Source organism: Chrysemys picta, chromosome 7 (assembly GCF_011386835.1).
Source record: "Chrysemys picta bellii isolate R12L10 chromosome 7, ASM1138683v2, whole genome shotgun sequence".
NCBI lineage: Eukaryota > Metazoa > Chordata > Testudines > Emydidae > Chrysemys > Chrysemys picta.
Genome location: NC_088797.1, coordinates 105,924,870 through 105,947,595, shown reverse-complemented (window position 1 = coordinate 105,947,595; position 22,726 = coordinate 105,924,870). Strand labels below are relative to the sequence as shown.

Genomic DNA, 22,726 nt, shown 5'->3' with positions numbered 1-22,726 from the left:
AAACCTAACATATCTGATGAAAATTCCTTCACCTTCTGAGTTAAGAACACAGTCTGGCAGGCCACTTCATCCACTTTGTACATGTGCACTTTTAATGCTGTGCACCTGATAGAAATGTGCATGAATCTGTCTAATGGAGCTCTTTCTATAAGCCTTTTGTAAGCAAGGATTATATTAATCACAGTTGAAAAAAGGAAACAGAAACAAAAGTAACTTAATGTTGGAGGAGAGCAAAGGATGACTTTTGACCAACTATGTAAGATCTATTTACTACAAAAGCAGTTATTAGCTGCATAAACATTCGTATCAGGTAAAACTCTAGCAGCATAATTGCAAATCTTGCACCTCTATAACACAACATTTTAATTCCTGATATAAATACTCTGGGTACATTACAGAACACAATGAATGAAACTCCTTTGAATATTTTATAAGTTGTTGATAGAACTAGAAAACTCCATTTTAAATAAAGGGTTGATGCCACATCAAATCATTGACTAGAGAGGATTAAATAATTTAATAGATGATTTAATTTATTTTTTCTTTTTGTAAATAACTAATAGCAGCTTATGATTTCCTTTAATTTGTTGTTTGAAATTATTTGCTTCACTTTTACTAATAATTCTTGGTCTGTAGATTGTTTGCAAGCAGGTTGTTGTGAGTATTTGAATATTTTAAATTTGAGCTCTGAAATTTTAATTGGACTCACAGATCACATACTAGTGTTTCTCTGTAATGAATGAATGAGCATAACTTCTAAAATCAGGTTTCTGGTTTGAATACACAGTTTTACAAGTTTGATATTCATTTTAAAAGTTTGTGTGCACAAACTTAGTTACAGACAGAGTAATTTGTCATGAAACCTTGAATTCTAAAATAATGCTCAAAACACACTTTAAAAAATTATAATTAAAACAGACTTGATTTAATCAGATAGCAGGTGTAAGAGTGACAACTAAAGAAATTTGATTATAAGTGGCTCTCAGAAGCATGTTAAGCAACTGATAGCTAGCTAGAAGTGCTTCATTTATGCAGAGTTTATGTAAATTAGAGTGTAATCAGCTACACACTTGCATTTTCCTAACAGGCCCCAATTAACCCCCCACACATGCCTTTTCCATTCCTACCACAACATTTTTTGGATAAATAGGCTAGAACTTTAACACTCTTTAATTGAGAGACTTCCAAAATGTGGAAGTCTCTCTCTCACTTAGGGTATTCAGAGCACTTGCTGGTGGTCTGTAGAGAGCTTGCTCTCCTCGTAGAGAGTGTTAAATCACATTAATATGTATTTTAGCTATATTTTAAATATTTTCCAGATATTACTTTTAGACATAACCAACTGTTGTAGTTGCCAAAAGGATGTTATCTGATCACAAATGATGGGAGGTGATCCATATGATTTCAATGGGAGGGAGGTGCATACAATGCAATCTCTCTATTAAGAACCAATGCACCTTACTAAAGAGTTTGAGGACCCCTACTTTAAACAATGAAATAACTTTAGACCATGGAATAGAATCATAGAACTGGAAGGGACCTCGAGAGGTCATCTAGTCCAATCCCCTGCACTCATGGCAGGACGAAGTATTATCTAGACCATCCCTGACAGGTGTTTGTCCAAACTGCTCTTAAAAATCGCTAATGATGGAGATTCCACAACCTTCCTAGGCAATTTATTCCAGTGCTTAACCACTCTGACAGGAAGTTTTTCCTAATGTCCAACCTAAACCGCCCTTGCTGCAATTTAAGCCCATTGCTTCTTGTCCTATCTTCAGAAGTTAAGAACAACAATTTTTCTTCCTCCTCCTTGTAACAACCTTTTATGAACTTGAAAACTTATCATGTCCCCTCTCAGTCTTCTCTTTTCTGGACTAAACAAACCCAGTTTTTTCAATCTTCCCTCATAGGTCATGTTTTCTAGACCTTCAATCATTTTTGTTGCTCTTCTCTGGACTTCTCCAGTTTGTCCACATCTTTCCTGAAATGTGGCACACAGAACTGGACACAATACCCCAGTTGAGGCCTAATCAGTGTGGAGTAGAACGGAAGAATTACTTCTCGTGTCTTGCTTACAATACTCCTGCTAATACATCTATAGCGAAGCAACAACTCACTGGTGCAGTGCCTCCTGGTGGTCATCCAGGGAATTAGCTTTTCCAGCCGTGGAGTACTCTCTGCCGGCCGGTATCCCCACAGAAATCCCAGAATGATGATTGCTTTTTTTGCAACAGTGTTACACTGTTGACTCATATTTAGCTTGTGATCCACTATGATGCCCAGATCCATTTCTGCAGTACTCCTTCCTAGGCAGTCATTTCTCATTTTGTATGAGAAGAAAACATTTTTTTTTGGTTTAATTATCCAAAATAGAATGAAGACAGTGATACCTGCTGGGCAAATATGATGGCCTTTTTTTATAACATATTTAATACAACTTCCTGAGAGGCTACCAAAATTGTTACTGCAAAAGTACCTTCTCCCTTTTTAACATGTGACTTTCTGAAGAGCATATAATCAAATTCCATCAGACAATCCAGTCCAAGATGCTGGCTTTGCTGTTACCATAATGGTAACTGGATCACTCTTGTCTGTCCACTAAGAGCTGCATGTCCATAAGTCTTCATAGAATAATTTTCCTCAGTATCTCACTAGAAGCTCACTTGGGCTCTATCAAAGTAATTCCAATGTTTTAGACTTGCTTGATCTTTCTGAGAGCCTTGGCCTATGCAGTAATTATGCTGTAAGAGTGAAAAATAGTAAACCTTTTATCTGTTTATATCATATCAGTTACCGCAGTATTGACACTATATATCTTGCCTAGTAGAAACAGCACCTTCCTGCAGCTATTGACTAAAATTCCTCTTTCACTCTAAAATCTATTAGTTATCATTGGGATGGTTTTGTGGGGAGCAAACTATTCAAGTGTGGCCTGTTACGTGACTACTGGACCAGTAATTAAAACTTATTTTTGTGCTGTTCTTTCAGGTTGAAATCAGTCCACTGGAAAATGCAATAGAAACTATGCAGTTAACAAATGATAAGATCAATAATATGGTTCAACAACATTTGAGTGATGCAGACCTACCTATTAACCCCCTTTCTATGCTACTTAATGGCATTGTGGATCCTGCAGTCATGGGAGGATTCACAAACTATGAAAAGGTATGTTCAAAATTAGCTTTGTTTGGTCATGGAATCTAATCAAGTGTGTGTGGTGTGTACGGGTGCATGAGTGTAAACATGCATTATAGGTCAGTTTTCGAATTTTCCACGTCTCAAGTATATTATAAATGAGTGATATTTATAAAGGAATTCTGTGAGTTGAAGAAAGAGAAACAACTATAAGGATTGTTAACAGTGAGGGTTATTAACCATTGGACCAATTTCCCAAGAGGTGTGGTAGATTCCATCATTTGAAATCTTTAAATGAAGATTTGATAACTTTATAAAATTTATGCTTGTAGTTCAACTGAAATTTATTGGAGCTGATGCAGGTATTACTGGGTGAAATTCTGTGGCCTGTGTTATACAACTGGTCATACTAGATCAGGGGTCCCCAACGCGGTGCCCGTGGGCGCCATGGCTCCCACCGGGGCGTCTAAGTGTGCCCGCGTACTGGCCGGCGGACGAGCATCCGCCGAGAAGCAGCAGCATCCAGATGCGTCGCCGCCTATTGACGTTGCCACTTGTCGGCGGCATTTCAGCAGATGCTCGTCCACTGCCATGGTCCTCCGTGGCTCGTCGTCTGGCACCCGCCAGACGAAAGAGGTTGGGGACACTGTACTAGATGATCAAGTAGTCTCTTCCTGCCTTAACATCTATGAATTAAAGGTAATTGGGATTAATTTAGTGAAAGTGCATTATTATATATTAGTTAATATACAGTCCATCCCAAATATATTTGAATGACTTCAGCTGCTTATCACAGACCTAGTCTGATAAATATGTACACATGAAAGCTTAGTATAAAAATGGTGAAAATGTAAAAACTATATTAGTGCCTATTCAAACTGCTGTACGTAGGCAATACGTTTTTGTAAGATAACTAACTGGGACATGTGGTTTGCACTTAGGGTGACCAGACAGCAAGTGTGAAAAATCGGGACGGGGGCGGGGGGGTAATAGGCACCTACATAAGACAAAGCCCCAAATATTGGGACTGTCCCTATAAAATCAGGACATCTGGTCACCCTATTTGCACTCTTTGAGCTGTTATCGGAAGAACTCTTCCAGCCTCCAATATCCCTGGCCTAGTTTACTACATAGGACACTTAAACCACTGGACACGGATATATAGTATTGCAGAAAGTAAATCATGTTGTTGTGCTCCAACGTGTATTGTAGACTTCAAAATTTAACTAATCTTCCTAGTGACCCCCAAAATTGCACTTGGGCACAATACCCATAATTGTAGATGAGGAGGACTAAGTAGAAACCTTCAGCAGTACTTCTTGCTTGACCAGAGGGTTCAGTGTTGAGCAACATATGATAATATTCCTCTCCCTGCACCAAAAGGATGGATATCATGATCTCTTGCACTCTTAAATTGTCTTCCATTGCTTTTAATTTTGAATTTGTAGGCATGTTATTATTGATATTTTGTAGCAAAATCTTTTGGTTTGATTCATTTTCCTTTGCTATAACTAAAAGCCTTTCTAGATAGTGAATGTTCAATCATTTTCTGAAATAACTGGTACTTTTCTGTTTTCATTAGGCTTTTTTTACTGAAAAATACATGCATGAGCATCCAGAAGATCACGAAAAGATAGAAAAACTAAAGGACCTCATAGCATGGCAGGTAAACTGTCTAATTCAAATCATGCCTGGGCCAAGTGGCATACAAAGGCAGCCTGCTGTCACTTGTGACAAAATTCAGGCATCAAACCATTCACCCTAGTGTATAAATTTCCGTGGCATTTAGACTGTCTTGGAACATGAACTAAAGTTCATCTTTTCAAATCTGACATAGTTTGTCATTTGATAATCCCATAAGTGACTGACATTATTAACCCACTTTTTTAATACATAGTCTCTCCTGTTACCAGTTTAGAGATACAAATACACTCTCACTTTCAAATGACTCAATATCTTATGATTGTGTTGGCCAATTCTGTTGTAAATTTAGTTGTAATTTTTTCTCATATAGCTCAGTGGTTTGAGCATTGGCCTGCTAAACCCAGGGTTATGAGTTCAATCCTTGAGGGGGCCACTTAGGGATCTGGGGCAAAATCAGTACTTGGTCCTGCTTGTGAAGGCAGGGAGCTGGACTCAATGACCTTTCGGCGTCCCTTCCAGTTCTAGGAGATGATAATATATGGAGATATACCTATTATTTTATTATTATATGCTAAATTAATAAAGAATTACAATAAAAACTAAGTTAAGAGTATTAAGGCCTTACAGTTTAAGAACTCCGAATTTAAGTGCCTAGGTTACATATTCAACCATAAGTCTGTCCCCTTATGCAAATGCTTTATAATGTTGTCTGTTTACATGATCACATATTGTTTCTCCAAATAAGATATATAACTGTTTTTTTCCACAACCACAGATGTGCATATGTACCATCTTGTAGTAGTGTATACTGTGTATGACAGATAGTCAATTAAAGTCATGTATACACAAAATGCATATGAGGCAAGAGTTTCTGCAAAGCCTTTGCCTCATTCCCAGCACACCTTACACACACACACCACAATTGTGTGTGTGTAGATATATATATTACAGTTACATAATATATGTATTACTATATATACACACACAGACGATACATTATATATTATGATATGTATGTATATATGGTGGAACTCTACAATGCCTTTTTTACAATCACTGTTCATAGAAGAAACATACTTTAAATAACTTAAGAGGTGTCACAGATATTTGTAGTGAACCAGAAATAGAACCCAGATCTCCCAAGTCCCGTGCCTTAAACATAGAACCATCCTTCCTCTGTGAAGATCTGCATTTATGTCTTCCAAAGAATATATTTTGGGAAAAACAGGAAACCACATTCTAGCTGTATTGTAAGGCTATACTCTGATATTTTTCCATTGGCCTCTGAATAATTTTATGATAAAAATCCACAGATGTGACTAGAAATGTTTTTACCCTGAAAAAAGTATTATAGTGTTTTATATTCAATTCTGTCTTAATTTAAATTATTCCATTTATAATATCTAGAGGATTCAATTTTAGATGTAGTAGAAACCAAAGATATAATACACAAAAATCCTTGGAAGGCCATAAAACTATTGCAGAACAAACACTAGTTTGGTCTGCAAAAGTTCTATTGATTTTTGTTGTTGTTGTTGTTCCCCTGTAAGGTTTTACAGCAGATTGGATTTTAGGGACTTCAGATTCTAGAGAGGAAAATAATTTATCCCAAGAGAGTAACTTCATGTCAGCACTGTCATTACCCCTAATGACCCTATTAAAAATGAATTGTATTGGTGCTCATGAACACACTTTACCCCAAAAGACAATCATCCTGCTGGCAACACGGATACAAGAATAAACACTGGAAAATGCATTATTTAAAATCTGTAAATTTTGTTTTGTCAACATGTTTAAAAATACACACAGCTTTCTTGTCACTAGTTTAGTTCCAAGTGTGATAGAAGCTAAGCAATTTAAAGACAAGAGCTTAATACAAACAAATATTTTTCTGAAACTGCCACCAGTAAGTGATAAAAATCAAAAAGCAAAAGGAATAATTTTGAAACTACCTGATATAAAATTAGAGTGTTTATGATTCCTAAAACATTTCTGAAAACTTTTTCAAATAGCGTAACTTCATAGAAAAGGTGGCAGGTTAAAGAAAACTTTTAAACTGTATTTCACATAAGGAACAAGATGGCTCAGGGGACTGGAGAGAGATACAGTATAGAGCCTTTATCCATTAAATCACTGTTTTGACTTCATCTCCAGCTCAGCAGTTGGTATCTGTTGGCCAATATGAAACACAGTAAGTTGGCAGTCTCAGTCCAATTCCTAATAAATAGGTTTCTGTATCTCAACTGAGCATATTATAGGTGCTCAGAGATTTGATATCTCAATATAGATCATTGTGTTAATAAAACATTATGATATTGAATGTTGCCAATTACCTACATGACTATTTTGTTTGTATTGTTGCACCCCTTCACTTTCCCTTTGTCTCATTTGTCTTTTGGAAAACAACCTCTTCAGGGTAGGGCTAGTGCCTTCTATTTGGAAAGTGAAAAATAAAACGTGTATTTGGAATAGAATGCTTTTTTTTAATTGTATATTCTTATTTTAAAATATAAGTATTGGCAGTAAGATGATCTTCTTATGCAGTAACTTGTATGCATGGGCACCACTGGAAACAAGTAATTGGTAATAATCTTTAATTGATACTCTTTAGTTGAAGGGTAATCTTTGTTGAGAGAGAGGCCAAAGATTAAGACCTCATTCCTGGGCACCTTCTAGGCCAGTGGTCTCCAACCTATTTACACACAAGATCACTTTTTGAATTTAAGTGCAACCCAGGATCTACCCGCCCTTTCCCCGAGGCCCCACCCCCCTCACTCCATCCCCCCTCCCTCCGTCTCTCGGTCTCCCCACCCTCACTCACATTCACCGGGCTGGGGCAGGGGGTTGGGGTTCGGGCTCTGGGCTGGGGCCGAGGGGTTCAGAATGTAGGAGGGGGCTCCAGGCTGAGCCTGGGGCAGAGGGTTGGGGTGCAGGAGGGAGTATGGGGTGCTGGCTCTGGGAAGGGGGTCAGGGCTGCGGCATGGGGTTGAGGTGCAGGAGGGGTTTCGGGGTATAAGAGGGGTTGCGGGGTGCTGGCTCTGGGAGGGGGCTCGGGGTTGGGGTGCAGGCTCCCGCTGGGTGGTACTTACCTTGGGTGGCTCCCTGATGGTGACGCAGCAGGGCTAAGGCAGGCTCCCTGCCTTCCCCAAACCCATGCCACTCCCGGAAGGGGCCAACGCGCCCCTGCAGTCCCTGTGGGGGGCAGGGGGCACGTGGCTCCATGCGCTGCCTCTCTCTGCAGGCACCACCCCTGCAGCTCCCATTGGCCGCAGTTCCCTGTTCCCAGCCAATGGGAGCTGCGGGGGTGGTGCTTGCAGGCAGGAGCAGCGCACGGAGACCCCTGCCCCCCTCCCCGCTACACCACCAGACTTTTAGTGGCCAGAGATCGTGATCAACTGAGAGAGTCTCCAGGACAACCAGTTGATCATGATCTACAGGTTGGTGACCACTTTTCTAGGCTCACTCTCAAATTTGGCATGCAGATTGGCACTATTCTCTGGAGAGACCCCTACAGAACAAGGTGGAAGTACAGAGAAATGGAGCAATGTGTGGGAAAATTCAGTGTTGCATCCTATGCTTTACTTAAATTGTGGATGAGAACTTCATTTTTCAGTGCTTCCATGTAGTCTGGTGCCTTCTGTTAATGTGTACTTCAAGCTACTACACTAAATTAGTACTGTGTAAAACAGTCACAACAAAATTCAAAAACATCCAAACTTCGGGTGTTTGAACATTATTTTAAATTCATGAAAATCCTATGAAATGTCATGGTATTTCTCTCATGGGAAATGATTGTGCTGCTTAATTGCCTATATTCTAGATTTTAAATCTATTGTATTCATTTTAGGGGTTTATTTTTGTCTAATTTTGTGCCTTTTCACTTCCTAGAAAAATCAGATCCTGTAGTTTTATTTGACAGTATCATTTAGATCTGAAATGGGCTGTTTCATCAGCACATGACAGTAATGAAGTTCATCTCAGTGCAATAGTCACTCAACTTCTAGCCATTATACTTAGAGCACACCAAGACTACCACAGAGCACAAAGAATTATTTCTGTATCTTTCCCATACCAGTGAAAGTGAATTACAGCATACAACATGAAAAGTTAAAAAATAATCCCTTTCATGTAAAATTTTCCATTTCATAGGTGCTCAATTATTTTAAAAAATAGAATTGGTGTGATTTTACTGGTAGCTTTTTGTTTAAACAAAAACCCAGAACCCCTATCTGTAGCACATCATGGTATTAAGAAGTAATGGCAGCTAGAGCCATGATAAACTTTAAGATAGAGGATAAGGAAAAATATATTATGGCATAAATAATATATGGATACATTATGGGGTTTTGTGTGTTTGTTTTTGTTTCTTCCCCCCACCCTATCTTTAATGTTCAGGTATGCATTTATTTTCTCATTTATTACATTACAATAAGACCACTTATCTAAAGCTCTGGCACCCTTCACAATCTTTTAAAATATGCCAATAAATAAACCGATCATTACTCCAAGGTCAAATAACTTAGCAACAACATAACATTCAATTAATCCCTGCCCCGTTGCCTTACACACACACACACACACACACACACACACACACACACACACACACACACCTTATCAAAATTCTACACCACTGCTAACCAGACTTACCTGTCTCCTTTTGGGTGAGGGAGAAAAGATGGTCCTTGCAGCATTAGGATTTGGGGCACTGTAGTGGGTCAGTTTCTCTTGGAAGAGAAATTGAAGACAAAATGTACACATTTTGAAAAGAGGTGGTCAAAACTGCACAAAGCAATTCCACTTTCAGAAACCCAAATTAAAACACCATCAAGTTCTTAAATTCAGCCCTGTTCATCTAAGAAACAGCTCTGTCTTCCTTGTTTCCTTGCTCTCAAGCATATCTGGTCTTCTCCTCTGTCTGTGCCCTGAGAATTTTGCTTAGCAAACCCTTTAATCCAATGTCATTAAGCTCTGGGTGCATGGTGCTCATGTTCTCAAAACTAACCTGGACTATTTCAGACAGGCTTGGCCACTAATCTTCCTTGTTCAGCTGCTCTTGAACATCAAGGAACTTCACACAGGTTTGACTATATCCATGGTCCACTGGAGCCTGCTCATCTGCTAGTCTCCATCATAACTAAAGAGCGTGCTTAACCCATACAGTCTTCTTAATGACCATCCAGTTGCTGTTGCTATAGCCAGTCCTATTGAGGTCCCTTGGGCCAGGCCTCTGTTTAACTTTCTGTGCAGAGCTTCATATCACACATTTATATCAAGAATTCATAATACATTTCATTAACACCTCTGTCATAACAGGGGAGAGTTTAGCCCTATTGAATTCTGCTGCACAGAGCCAGCTAAATGTATGTGCTCAGCTTGACTCTGCAGTCATGGAAACGGATGTAGGTTGGGAAATAGGATGCTGCCCCTCAGGAGTTGCAGCTGATCCTGCTCAATTCCCAAAGGAAGAAGGAACAAACTCTGTTCTTCCAGGCCCCTGGGGATAGCACCAGGAGGTCCTGCTGAGCTTCCTCAATTTTGTGGGGTTGGGAGCAGATCTCTGAGGTGCTCTCTGGCTGGGGGCAAGTCAGCTGTAAAGAAGCCACATACTCCAAACAGCAATTCGGGCTGGTTTCTCCAAATTAGAGATGTCAGCACAAGAGGATGGTTCTGTTGGTGCCAAAGGTCTCTTCCTCTCTCCCTGTATGCAGAGCTGCTGCAGAGGCACTGTATATCCCCTTTTCTGCCAGCCTAATTGTTCTCAGGATTGGTCAAGCTGATGCAGAGCTCTCATTAATGTATCTCATTTATTGTTTTATTTGTACATCTATTTAAAAAAAAAAAAAAGGAGCACCCATCTCTTCCTTTAGATGCTCCTTGACAATCCTTCAAAACACATCAATAAAATAGACCCTGTTGTAACTCTTCCCCCACCAACATATGCACTGCAAACATAGCCCTGCTGCAAAAATGTATAAATTTTAAGATATGTTGCCCAAGTCTTCCCATTCCTTTATAGCGAGGAAAAACAAATGAGCCAATGCATTCTTTACTTGGCCCTATGGAAACTGAGATTCATATGCTGTAGACAGAAAATTAGGAACAAGACCATCTGAAAGTTTGATTTTTTGCTACTGAGTACAAATTCATATGGATTATAAATAAAAGTGGATAGAGTAGAAATATTGTGGGTTTTTTTGAAGAGTGCCAAGAGAAGCAACAGCTGTGTGCTGTTAAATGGCACAAAATGGATTTTATTCATGGATTCATCTTGATAAGATTTCTTAAATTTGTTCACATGTAATTTAATTGTGTACTTCTTATCCTCCTTACTAATAAGTCTGCTCATTTAGATTGCTGATCCATCATATTAGAAAAATCTGTTTTTAATCAGTATTACAGTTTAATTATGAATTATTAAGGGGAAATCTCTTAGCTTGATTGCTGCAAAGAATATCTGACTCAGAACCGGAGCACTGTGTAGGTTTGAGCTGATCTGGAAAAGGAAATATTTTTCTTAAACACGAGATAGAACTACTAGCAGATTCTTTTATGTTGCTGTGGGAATGAAAATGTCTCTCTTAAAACATTTTAAAAGGTCAGGTACACCTCCACACTATGAACTAATTATATAACCTTGTGTTGGCACGGATATTTTGTGACAGCAGCCTTGCAGATAAATTATTATTTTCAGTTATAAAAGAGAATTAATTTATTCTCCCTCCTCCCCCCCCCCACCTCACTCTCTACTAAAAATCATTGAAAACCAATTTATGATAAAAAAATATTGTCAATTTTGGTATGTAGAGCTGTATGTTTTCTTAAATATGTTGTGTACAATATCTAAGATATTTTTTCATGATAACACAGGGTTTCATAAATAGCATGTGTTAAACAGAAATGGATATGAAGATTGTTTTTCTCTGCTGTTTATTCCCATGAAATCTGGTGGGGCTGATATTAATAGTCTAGCTCAGCGATACTCAGACTCAGGCTCGCAAGTGGCTCTTTAATGTGTCTCCTGCAGCTCTTTTTAGCACATGATATTAAAACACTGATTTATTTATTAACCAATCAGGATGCTTTTAATATGTTATTAACCAATTGTAGAGGATAAAATAATAATACTTGGTCAGTCATTTTGCTGTGAGAATTTATATATATATATATCTCTAAATATTTCCCCTATCATACTGTTTAAATATGAATATATAGTACTATAGTAAATGAAACAATGAATTCACACTACTGTGGCTCTTTTGGGTAATGTTGATCGCTAATTTGGCTCCTGAACCACTGAGGTCTGAGTATCACTGGTCTAGCTTTTGAGTCAAATTTAAAGTGCAGTATGTTTGAGGGTTTTTTAAACATAAGTAAAGGGGTATTTGTTCAACCTGATAAATTTAGCTGTACCTTATAATTGCTGGGCAGAATTATGCATACGTTAATTTTAAATGACTATGAGCAACGCAGAGTGAAAATGAAATCATATATAGTACAAAAAAATCACCATGTTCTGCTTTAGTTGCTATTAGTATTCCATAAAAATACTTACGGTGTAGGTAGAGCCTCCCTTGCTCTACTCCCTTTCATGAGAGAAGACCAGAAAATTCATTGTCATCTAATTGTCTTCTTTAGATTCCATTCCTGGCAGAAGGTATCCGAATTCATGGAGAGAAAGTAACTGAAGCACTAAGGCCATTTCATGAGAGAATGGAGGCCTGTTTTAAGCAGCTTAAAGAAAAAGTGGAAAAGCAATACGGTATCAGAACAATTGTAAGTTGTCTCCAAACCTGACATTTAAAAAAGAATCTGTTTTTAGAATTGCTGTAATTCACATTTCAGTGATTAAATGAATATATAGAAAAAACAGTTTTAATAGAGGGTGACTAAGAATCTTAAGGGAGTATGTGGTTTTTCATTTTGTTTTGGTGTTGTGGTACTCGTGGATTTAAACTTATTTTTAGACAGAGGTTTATTTCTCTTAACGTCCCTAAAATGTTCCACGTGGGTAGCCACACAAAAGTATAGTGACTTGCCTTGTGTTGCACATCAAATGAGTATCTCTCCTGAGATTAGAATATAATATCTTTCTAGTTTCTAGATTTTTGTCCTGTACTCTATGCCTATCCAGAAGGTTGTCTTCTGAAGCATAGTTATATATCAGTGGCTTCAACAGGTATCTTTGTCTCTGGACTAGCAATTGTAGTTTAGCGCATGGGGCCCAGTTAAAGACTTCACTTAAATTGTCAGTGCTTAGGAGAAGTGACCAAAATGTCCTAAAAAACATTCAAAAACCCTTATCAACATGAGTCCACAGCATAAAAGACTTACCCAAAAATATCAGGTTCTGTCCATTGGAAGTCAAGATAGTCCCTCAAAGTGTTCAGGTTTTAAGGATCTTTTACATAGGTTACAATCTCTAGGAGGTTCTGACATCTTTGAAGCATTCATTCTTTGAAGTCAGAGGTTCATATCAAGGAATATCACAGAGTATCATCACTTCCAAAGCTAGTTCTAAGGCTGTTTTAAATGTTTTTTTTTTTTCAATAAGTCAGGGTCCTGTATCTGCAGATTCTCAGCAATGACTTGCTGCTCTTAAGTACAAACTACATCCTTGACCTTACTTGTAAATCTCCTGCTACTATAACTCCAAACTGTAGTTCAGGAGACCAGGGGAGGTAGATTGTTCTCTGTGGATGGTCCTCAGTACTGTAATTTGCACTCTCCCAACATGAACAAATCATTTTTGGCCACCCTTCTGCCTCAGCTTCAAGATGCAGCCAGAAATTTTGAAAGTCCCCTTACCCTTTGAACCTTGTTGATTAAAGGCGGGTTAGTTAGTAGAGAGATTTTCTTTTGGTTTAAGACTGAGTGTTACTGCTTAGTGCGGGGAGCGTTTCAAGTGCTGGCTCTTGTAGCCTGCACGTAGGTTCTTAATTGAGAATGTATTTTGAAAGCCATAAGTGCACTTGGAGATTATGCAAAGCAGGCACGTGTTTTATAAATACATTTTAAAAATTCAGTAACATACAAGTAAAGAGTTAGAGTTAACCTTAGGTCTGATTGTGCTGGGATTTGTGTTCTGAAAGTATGTTGAAGGCTTCTGTTCCAACTCTTATGCCTTGTATATTAGTAGCATTGACAGGCTCAGAATCAAAACCTCCATCACTGTTATAAGTATTCTTTAACCTTGTTGTAGGTCTTGGTTAGATTTGTAATGAAAAAGAAACTTACATCCACTGTACACTCTTTCCCCATTGTTACTGTTAAAAAAAAAACCAAAATAAATACATGAATGTATTCAGTGTTTATCAGAAATATAAGGGAATCTATACCAGTGAGTGAATAAACTCAGATTTTGTCTACTTCTTTATGTTGACCTGCATTGTTCATCTTGGTCCCAAATGGCTAACTAGATTTCAAGCTGTAGTAATCACAGAAATGGCTCATGAAAAATGAAATTAAGGGAGAATCTACTTAACAATTTGATAAGATGTGACCTTGTAGCAAAATATGATTTGTCTCCAAGAAGGCAAATATCAGAAATTGCTTAAGAGAGTAAATATTTTCCCAGAAATTGTAAAGAATAATTTCAAGCAAGAGAAAATATACACTAATAATTGAAACTTTCAGAAAATCCCACCCCCCCAAAAGCAATATATTTGTAATGTTGCACAAGTGCATTTCCTATCAACAAGACCATTAAAAATAAAGAAAATCGCCAGTTGAAGAAACATTAACTACTACATTGTTCTGCAGCCAGTCCAGCTTGCCAATGTATGCTCCTGGTTCCCAAGCTGCCTGGCTACAATCTGTACTCCAACTCTGGCTTCCTGCCTAGTTCTGTGGCATACTGTAGGAAGCATGCATGGTAATCCAGCTAACTCCCCATTAGAAGGAAAGCTGATGAGCAAGACACAGCAGCAGACGGGTCCCGGCAGGGCAAGGAGACCAAATAAAATATGGAATGCCTGGCTGCAGCAGAATGGCAAATTCCATGGTGAAATGTTGACTTCTGTGGAGCTTGGAAAAATGCCAGATTCCACAGTGACCCTGTGATGGCGTGGACTCACCACTGCTGGCGCCTCCTGCTGGTTGCTCCAGGAATTAGTTCAGTCCTAGCTGTGCAGCTCCCTCAGCAGGTGGTGTCCCACCCATTGCCTGCTCTGCTGTGCTGTCTGGGACCCGCATTGCTCCCTGGTTTGCGGCGTCCTCTTCTGGATACAGCCCTCCAGCTGTGCCCCACCAGTTCTCTCCCCTTCCGGGGGTAATGGCAGTCCTTCGGCTTGCACCTGCCCCAATGGCCAAACACAACTCAAAGTCTAGCCCCTCACCTCAGGGCAAGTTGCAGTCTATATCAGCCACATTCCTCCGCAGCCAGGTGCAGTGCAAGGGGGGGACCCAGGCCCACCCACTACTCTGGGTCCCAACCCAGGGACCCTCTAGTGGCAGCCTCTCTCTGCCCTCCTTCTCACCCCTTGTCCGACTATCTTCCCTGGGCCACTTCCCCTTTGGCTCCTTGCACCTTCTTGGGCCTTCTAGTCAGGGGCTGCAGTCTGGCAGGTCACAGGCAGAAGCCCTCTCTCTGCTAACCCTGAGCCAGCCCAGCACTGCTCTGTCCAAAGTGTTACCTCCTTACCTCAGGAGCCAGTCCTTCTCCCTTGCTAGTCAGAGAGAGACTGCCCTCTCCTTTGCTAGGCAGCCTTTATATAGGGCCCAGCCTGGCCCTGATTGGCTGCCTCTTTCTTTGCCCTGATTGGCTCTCCACAGGCCTTTGCTGACTGTTCCAGCCCTTTTTCTCATGCAGTGGGGCAGCCGCCCCGCTACACACCCCATTTGGGATGATTGGGGGCAGTTCATGTGAGTTATTGTATCAGGCAGTCTGCATACTTAGACAGAAGTCACTGCAGTGGTTTACATTTGGTTCACGTTTTGAAGGTTATCTCTGCAACCATAAGGGCTAGAGCCATAATTATTTAAAAATGAAAATTCTGAATTTGGAGCATGATTCTGCAGGATTGGGTGAATTCCAGAACTGCAGAATCACAGAATAAACAGGGCTCCTGCTATGCCATTTTTCAACTTTTTATGGACCTTTAAGGTAGGATTAATCAGACAGGAGCTCCCAACAGGTCTGAGATTTTGGGTAGCCCTTACCAGAGGCAGCACATAATGTGTTTCATTAATCCCACCCCACTGCACAGTGCACACCCGTGAAAGAACTAGCCACCGTCTAGTCCTTCGTGAATAGTGATTGAAACACTAATAGGAAAATTTTGCAAAGGAGTCTGTTAAAGGTTAATTCTAGGGTGATTCCTAGAAAAAGCAGCCTGACATTATGTCCCTTGTATGAAAAAGACAAATTATAATTCATGGAATATGTAATATAAACATATTATATCCAAGAGTCAGTGCACCAAATTCTGATTGCAGTTACAATGAATGTACAGCACCGTGTGTCCAGTGATGGTGCTACTCCAGATTGACACTTGTGTAACTGGGATCAGGATCTGGCCCTGAATTTCTGTTATTACTGGGGATCACACAGGTGTTTAGATGATTGTTTATTTTAAACACACTACGTCAGAATCTTTGCTGTGCCAGATTTCCACTGGGCACAGTAGAATGGGACAACAGGGATCTGGTTATAGCTCTCTGATTCTTTGATCAGTGCCAGTGTAGCTTAGAGCATCCTGGGCCAGGTGCCAACAGTCCCCAAGAGAACAGATGCCAGCTGAAGATAGCAAGACTACAGCACACGCTAGCCACACCAACTCTCTGCCCCGACTAAACATCCTACTCTGGGAGTCTGTGAGATGAGTGGCATGAGAGCCAGTGCACCAGCGGAGCAGAATGGGCTAATGAATTTGACTGACAGCCCTGACTTCAGAAACTCATTTTCAGATCCTTCTATAGTGGTGATATTTTTAAGGTAATGACATATTTAGAGAAGAGAGAAATCCTATCTGAAGCTTACCAGCCTTGATAGTGTCCTTGTAAATGTTTTTCCCTTTATGGTCCTTAAATCCCTGCTTGATATGTTTGATGCACTGTGCCTCTAAATAGTAATTTATTCCCAAGAAGAAACGAGATATTGCCATTAACTATACTTATGTGTCACTTGCTTCAGTCATAAACATTAACACTGTCAAAGAGACGACTGGAAAGTCAGACCCAGTTGGTGTTATCTTGCCAGTGTCACTCTGATCTGCTACTAAGAATTGATGGAATTTTATCACTTCTGTCTTTCTTGTACAATGCCAACTTAGCAGTAGTTGACAGCGTGGAAAAGCTACCTGTGACTAAACAGCAGGAGATTCTTATTTTTGTCTGAAAGAGTTCAATTATTTTATGCATATATCAGTTATTAATGACTAACAAAGCTTGTATAAATATTCAGAACTATAAAAGAGCATCTGCATAAAAAACAATGTTTAAATATTTCCTTCTCAACCTAGATGTCACTCTGTGAAAGGGTTCTGTTAACAGCAATACCATATTTGTGGTTTTTTAAAACTTTGGCTCATTATTGCTGTTACTCAGTCCTGGACTACACTAGGGTACCAGTAGCATGCACGTGCACCCCAAGTCGGAGGAAACTGTAGGTGCTTCAACAGCTAGGCGTTGTAGGTGCTAGTAGCCCTGGTGAGTCCCAGTAACCATTCAGACATATGGCTAAGGGAAAGGTTGTTTTTTGTGGAATTGGCAGGAAAGGGAAAGATTGCAAATACCCTAGGAAGAGAGGCTTAATAGTTACAGTGCAAAGTGGGCAATAACAGTAAATGTTTCAGTCCCTAGGGAGCAGTCCAATTGAGAATTGGGGCTCTTCAGCCCTACTAGTGCCTGAGGTGCCCTCACCAGTCCAGTCTCTGCTCAAAGCAAATAGGACCTTGCAGGTTTCCAAGCCAGGCTCAGTTAGTGTCTATCATTGGGGCCCCTCTGCAATAGCTCCCTGCCAACCACTGCTGCTCCCCCATAAATCCCACACAAGCTGCACCCAGGTGTAATGTCTGGGAGTCACAGCCTCTTCCACAGGTGGCTCTCCATATTGTTCCTGTTTTCAACTTCTCTCCAGCTTCCTGTTTCCATGTGGCCACTGTTTCAGCTGACCTCAGCTCCTGGCTTCCCTGCGGCCACTGCTTCCAACCACAGCCCAGCCACTATCTGGTTCAGGGCCTTTCCCCTTACCTGGCCAGAAGAATGGGAAGTGCAGTGGGTGAAGAGAAGTTATAGTCCCCTGCCTTGCAGAGCCATACCTGTGTTTAAAATTAAGCATATGCTTAAGTACTTTCTTGAATCAGGGCCTAACTGTTTGCTTTTTCTCCTTAAATATATCTAGTAACAGTATCTGTGTGATTATAGATTATTTGTAACTGAAATAGCATAGAATTCTAAGAGAAAAAGATGCTTTTAACCATTCAGCATTACATGATAATGACTCACAAATTTCAGGTTGTGTTCTAAAAGGAATAAGATTATATTTTTCTTTGTTGTAGCCCTCAAGTTTGGATGATAGACGAGGCAGTCGGCCAAGGTCTATGGTTAGATCATTCACAATGCCTTCATCTTCAAGACCTTTATCTGTTGCATCAGTATCATCTGTCTCATCGGACAGCACCCCTTCCAGACCTGGCTCTGATGGGTAAGTAAGGAATAACAATTAAGAGCTTGTAATTGTGGAAAAAGATTCAGCATGCAAATCCTTACTGGGTTGTGAGAATCCGTCAACACCTAAAAATCTCTTTAATTACAAATGTATAGTATAGTGCATGTGTTATCTTCATTCTTTGTTTTATAAAGTTATCAATATGAGCAACTAAAACTCAAGTACATTTCTTTTGAGCAAATTGTTTCTATACTGAAAGCATTTTCGGGTATGCATGTGGGGAGACATGGGTCTTACTAGAAATTTGGCATTTTAGAAAATTATTTCAGCAGTGATACTTACATCTCTCTAAAATAGACTACCACTGAGAAGAAAGCATCGTTTTTTAACAAATACTATCATTTCTTAAAAGAACCTTGTTTTTCTCAATGCTGATTTCAAGATACGCTATTTGATTTTTATTAGGGCTGTCGATTGATCGCAGTTAACTCGCACAATTAGCTCAAGAAATTAAATCGAAAATAAAAAATTAAATAGTGTTTAATTGCAGTTTAAATTGCACTGTTAAACAATAGAATACCAATTGAAACTTATTAAACATTTTGGATGTTTTTCTACATTTTCAAATATATTGATTTCAATTACATCAATGTGTTCAGTTACAACACAGAATACAAAGTGTACACTGCCCACTTTATATTATTTTTATTACAAATATTTGCATTATAAATATGATAAAAGAAATAGTATTTCTCAATTCACCTCATACAAGTACTATAGTGCAATCTCTTTATCATAAAAGCACAACTTAAAAATGTAGATTTTTTTTTGTTACATAACTACGCTCAAAAACAAAACAATGTAAAACTTTAGAGCCTACAAGTCCACTGAGTCCTACTTCTTGTGCAGCCAATCGCTAAGAGAAACAAGTTTGTTTACATTTATGGGAGATAATGCTGCCTGCTTCTTATTTACGTCACCTGAAAGTGAGAACAGACGTTCACATGGCACTTTTGTAGCCGGCATTGCAAGGTATTTACGTGCCAGATGTGCTAAACATTCATATGCCCCTTCATACTTTGTTCACCAGTTGTAGATTGGGATAAGGCAGGGTTTAGCTGCCAAAAAGTGAAGCTTTGTGGTAGGATTGCTCTTCATCAGCAGAAAATGACTTAAAAGAAAACTATATATCCATACAAGGCTAGTGGGGAAACTGGGTGTGTGCTGCCATCATAAAAGTGCCATTCTCTTTGTTTCTCACTCCTCACGTTACTTTTTCCATTTCTGCATATTTGGTTCTTATCTCTCCCCGTTCAAGCCTTTTACATTTTTGCCTCTCTTTCAGCTTTTTCCATTTTGCACCTCTACTCCAGCTCTGCCATTGTGCATACCATTTGGCAGGCTGTGTGTTTGTGGTGGGGGTGGGGTCCGCATGTTGCAGACAGTTTGTCTGGGATTACAGTTTTCCTTTGTTCTCTTTCTCCAGTCCGCTTCCTTTTTAATCCTGCTTCATAGAGGTTGTGCAATTCAGAAGAAAGCTCTATAATGCAAGTCATCTTCCTTGTGCAAGCTCTTTACACATGGAACTATTACAAAGAATTACAGTTAAAATTTTCTTTTATAGTCATGTAGGTTGGCCCTCCCCTTCCCCTGAAGTCAGCTCTATGTGTGAAGGCAATTGAGCCTGAACAGAAAAGTGAAACCAACAAGGCAGTTGTAATAAATATCACGATAACCTACTGGATACACTTCATCATCAGAAAAAAGAACTTAGTTTTGAAACTCACAATAGGGCCTGATCCAAGGCTCATTGAAATTAATGGCAGTTTCTCAATTTATTTTAATGGACATTGACTCAGGCTTATAGTGCCTTGGAAGGTTGAACATACCTATAGCGCAAAGACCTTTGTCTCACTTTTGCCAGGCTGTACATCCGTCATGTTCTGGGTTGCAATTCAGACCAGTGAGAGATTGTGTCACCACTTGTCCTGAGTGCCTTAAATGCTCTGCGCTGTAGCTCCTTGTCTGGACACTCCCAATAAACATACAGAAATGCACGGAGTGTCTGTGTGCTGTGCAACCCTGGTTCAGCGCTCTGACCCCAGCAGCCTGCCTACAAAACAACAGCCCCATCCTCATCTTGACCATCCTTGGTCACTAATTGCAGGGTGACCCCAACATGCCCCCAGTCCCTAATTTCCCCAAAACCATCTATCCTGAACTGTCCAGCCCTCTCCTGGAATAGTGAGACTTAATAATATCCGTTGGTCCTTTAAAGAGACAAAAGCACAGCAACTTGTTGCCTTAACTGAACTTAACTTTCCCCTCAATAGAAACACAACACTGGGTTGGTTTAGATTAAAAGTAAAACACGTTTATTAACTAAGAGAGGTTTTAAGTGAATTCAAGTACAAAGGATAAAGACAAAGTGGTTATAAGCAAATAAAAGGAAAATATGCTGTCTAGTGGCTAAGACTTAACTAAATAAGCTACAGCTTAGTACAAGGTAGAGTTCTTACCAATCTTTCTTCTTTCCATGATGGACTTTTAGTTAGGACCTTGGGCTTGTGCATTTTAGGAACATAATTCTAGCACATACCTATAACTTTTTGTACACACTCTGTACATATGTCATGCAAGACTATTAATGATCAGTGCGTTGTTAGTTTTCCAGTGATATCTTACATGATGCCTTTTAGATACAGATTATGACAAGAGAGTGTTAGGTGTAATGAGTATGTCAGGCCTGATGAGAGTTGTTGACACAGAATAGAGAACCACAAATGGGCCTTTGTGTCACAACCTCGCAGTGCCCTATCATTTAATCCAAATATTTGTAAGGGTGGTGTGGTGGGTGAAGTTATGTGAACACCTCTCAGAGTTTAACTCCAAACCCCTTATGGATTTCTGTCTGCATTTTGGTGCCATTTCCTTACCACATTCAGCTGCTTAATGCTCATGTGGGTAAATTGGGAGGTCTAGAAAGGTGCTTAATTTGTTTAGTTACACAGTTAATGCAGGCTTTTTTCTTGTAATAAAAGGGAAATAGATTTTTGGGGAAGTTGCTCATTACACTCCTAAAAGGCTATTCTGTATAGGTACCCTGCTGACTTCGAGTAAACCTAGAATGAGCTGTTACACTCCTCCATGGGGAGAACAAGTGAATATGGTTTTATTGGGTCTGCAATCTCATGAAAAATTACTTGAGGTTAAGTAGTAAAACTCACATAATTTCTCCAAACAGAGACTGGGGAATATTCTGTCACCACCTGCACCAATGCAATTTAATCAGTCTCATAAAGGTGGCACAGATGTTCAAGGTTGTGCCAAATTACCATTAAAATCAATTGAAAGATTCCTATGGACTTCAATGGGAGTTGGATTTTTATTTGTGTGAGAGGTGCAGCTAGGCCTATTAATCCACCAATGAACTGAGCCCCAGAAGTTTGGCCTTTCAGGAGACATGCTACTGCAAACAGTTCTACCCATGTGTTGGAGATCAAAATGTTTGAAGATTCTTTGACTTAGGAAAAAATGAGTCTTTTCAGAAGTCACTATTTTGAAAAATGCTTTTAATTGGAACAGTATTTTGGACATTTAATACAGCACCGATCGGAAACAAAATCAATATATAGTTATAAAAACATGCTTGAAAGGACACTTTTCTCTCAAACAGTGGTGACACCTAAAATTGCCTGATGTCTAAGAAGGTGAAAGTGTATGGTTTCCTGTAAGGTCCACACCAGACTGTTATTTTGGGCTCTTAAATTGTTTATAGGTATCAATATTAATACATGTAAATGTTGGTACTCACCAGTAATTATACACGTGTGTATTTATCAGCTGAATGTGAATAGGAAGTACCAGGTAACGGTAGGAAGCATGGATATTGGGAGAGGAGCATATTAAGGACAAGGGCCACAGGCACATGGAACTGGGCTGGGGGGCAGGGAGTAAGTATGGCGACAGTCTGGTCTGTTCATGGACGGCATTGAGTGGAACAGAGCTCTGCAGAGGGATGTCAGAGTGGATGATACCTCTGTGTGGGGGCCATTAAGTGAAATCGAGTGGGGGACATGAAAAATAACAGGGCTTTTCATTGAGAGTTGGAGGAGGCATATCATATCCATGCTTATTAAAGCCCTTGAAAATTTAACTAAACAAAAAATTTTAACTTAGAGGTAAGGTTGTTGAAGTGCAAATCCCATCAGTTCATTCTCTTAAAAAAAAAAAAATCACCAGTTAAGCTAACATTCATATTCACAACAAACTCAATCATACCCAAACAAAATAACACCGAAATGCACCCAGACTCCATAACTACAATACCAAACTTAC

General features: G+C 39.5%; 1 protein-coding gene and 1 long non-coding RNA gene across 3 annotated transcripts in view; one reads left to right on the top strand and one right to left on the bottom strand.

Moving 5' to 3' along the window:
• DOCK1 (dedicator of cytokinesis 1) overlaps positions 1-22,726 on the top strand; it is a 538,667-nt gene that overhangs the window by 480,602 nt on the left and 35,339 nt on the right. For both annotated transcript variants that reach the window (XM_065552235.1, XM_065552233.1), the window contains exons 45-48: positions 2,989-3,165; positions 4,718-4,801; positions 12,418-12,555; positions 18,279-18,424. In XM_065552235.1, coding sequence (XP_065408307.1) covers positions 2,989-3,165; positions 4,718-4,801; positions 12,418-12,555; positions 18,279-18,424 — 545 coding nt within the window. The remainder of the gene's footprint in view (positions 1-2,988; positions 3,166-4,717; positions 4,802-12,417; positions 12,556-18,278; positions 18,425-22,726) is intronic.
• Positions 6,812-12,475, bottom strand: LOC135972787 (uncharacterized). Its single transcript, XR_010589303.1, has 3 exons — positions 12,335-12,475; positions 9,430-9,506; positions 6,812-6,948 (listed from the first exon to the last, which is right to left on the bottom strand). It is a non-coding gene; the product is annotated as an uncharacterized LOC135972787 (long non-coding RNA).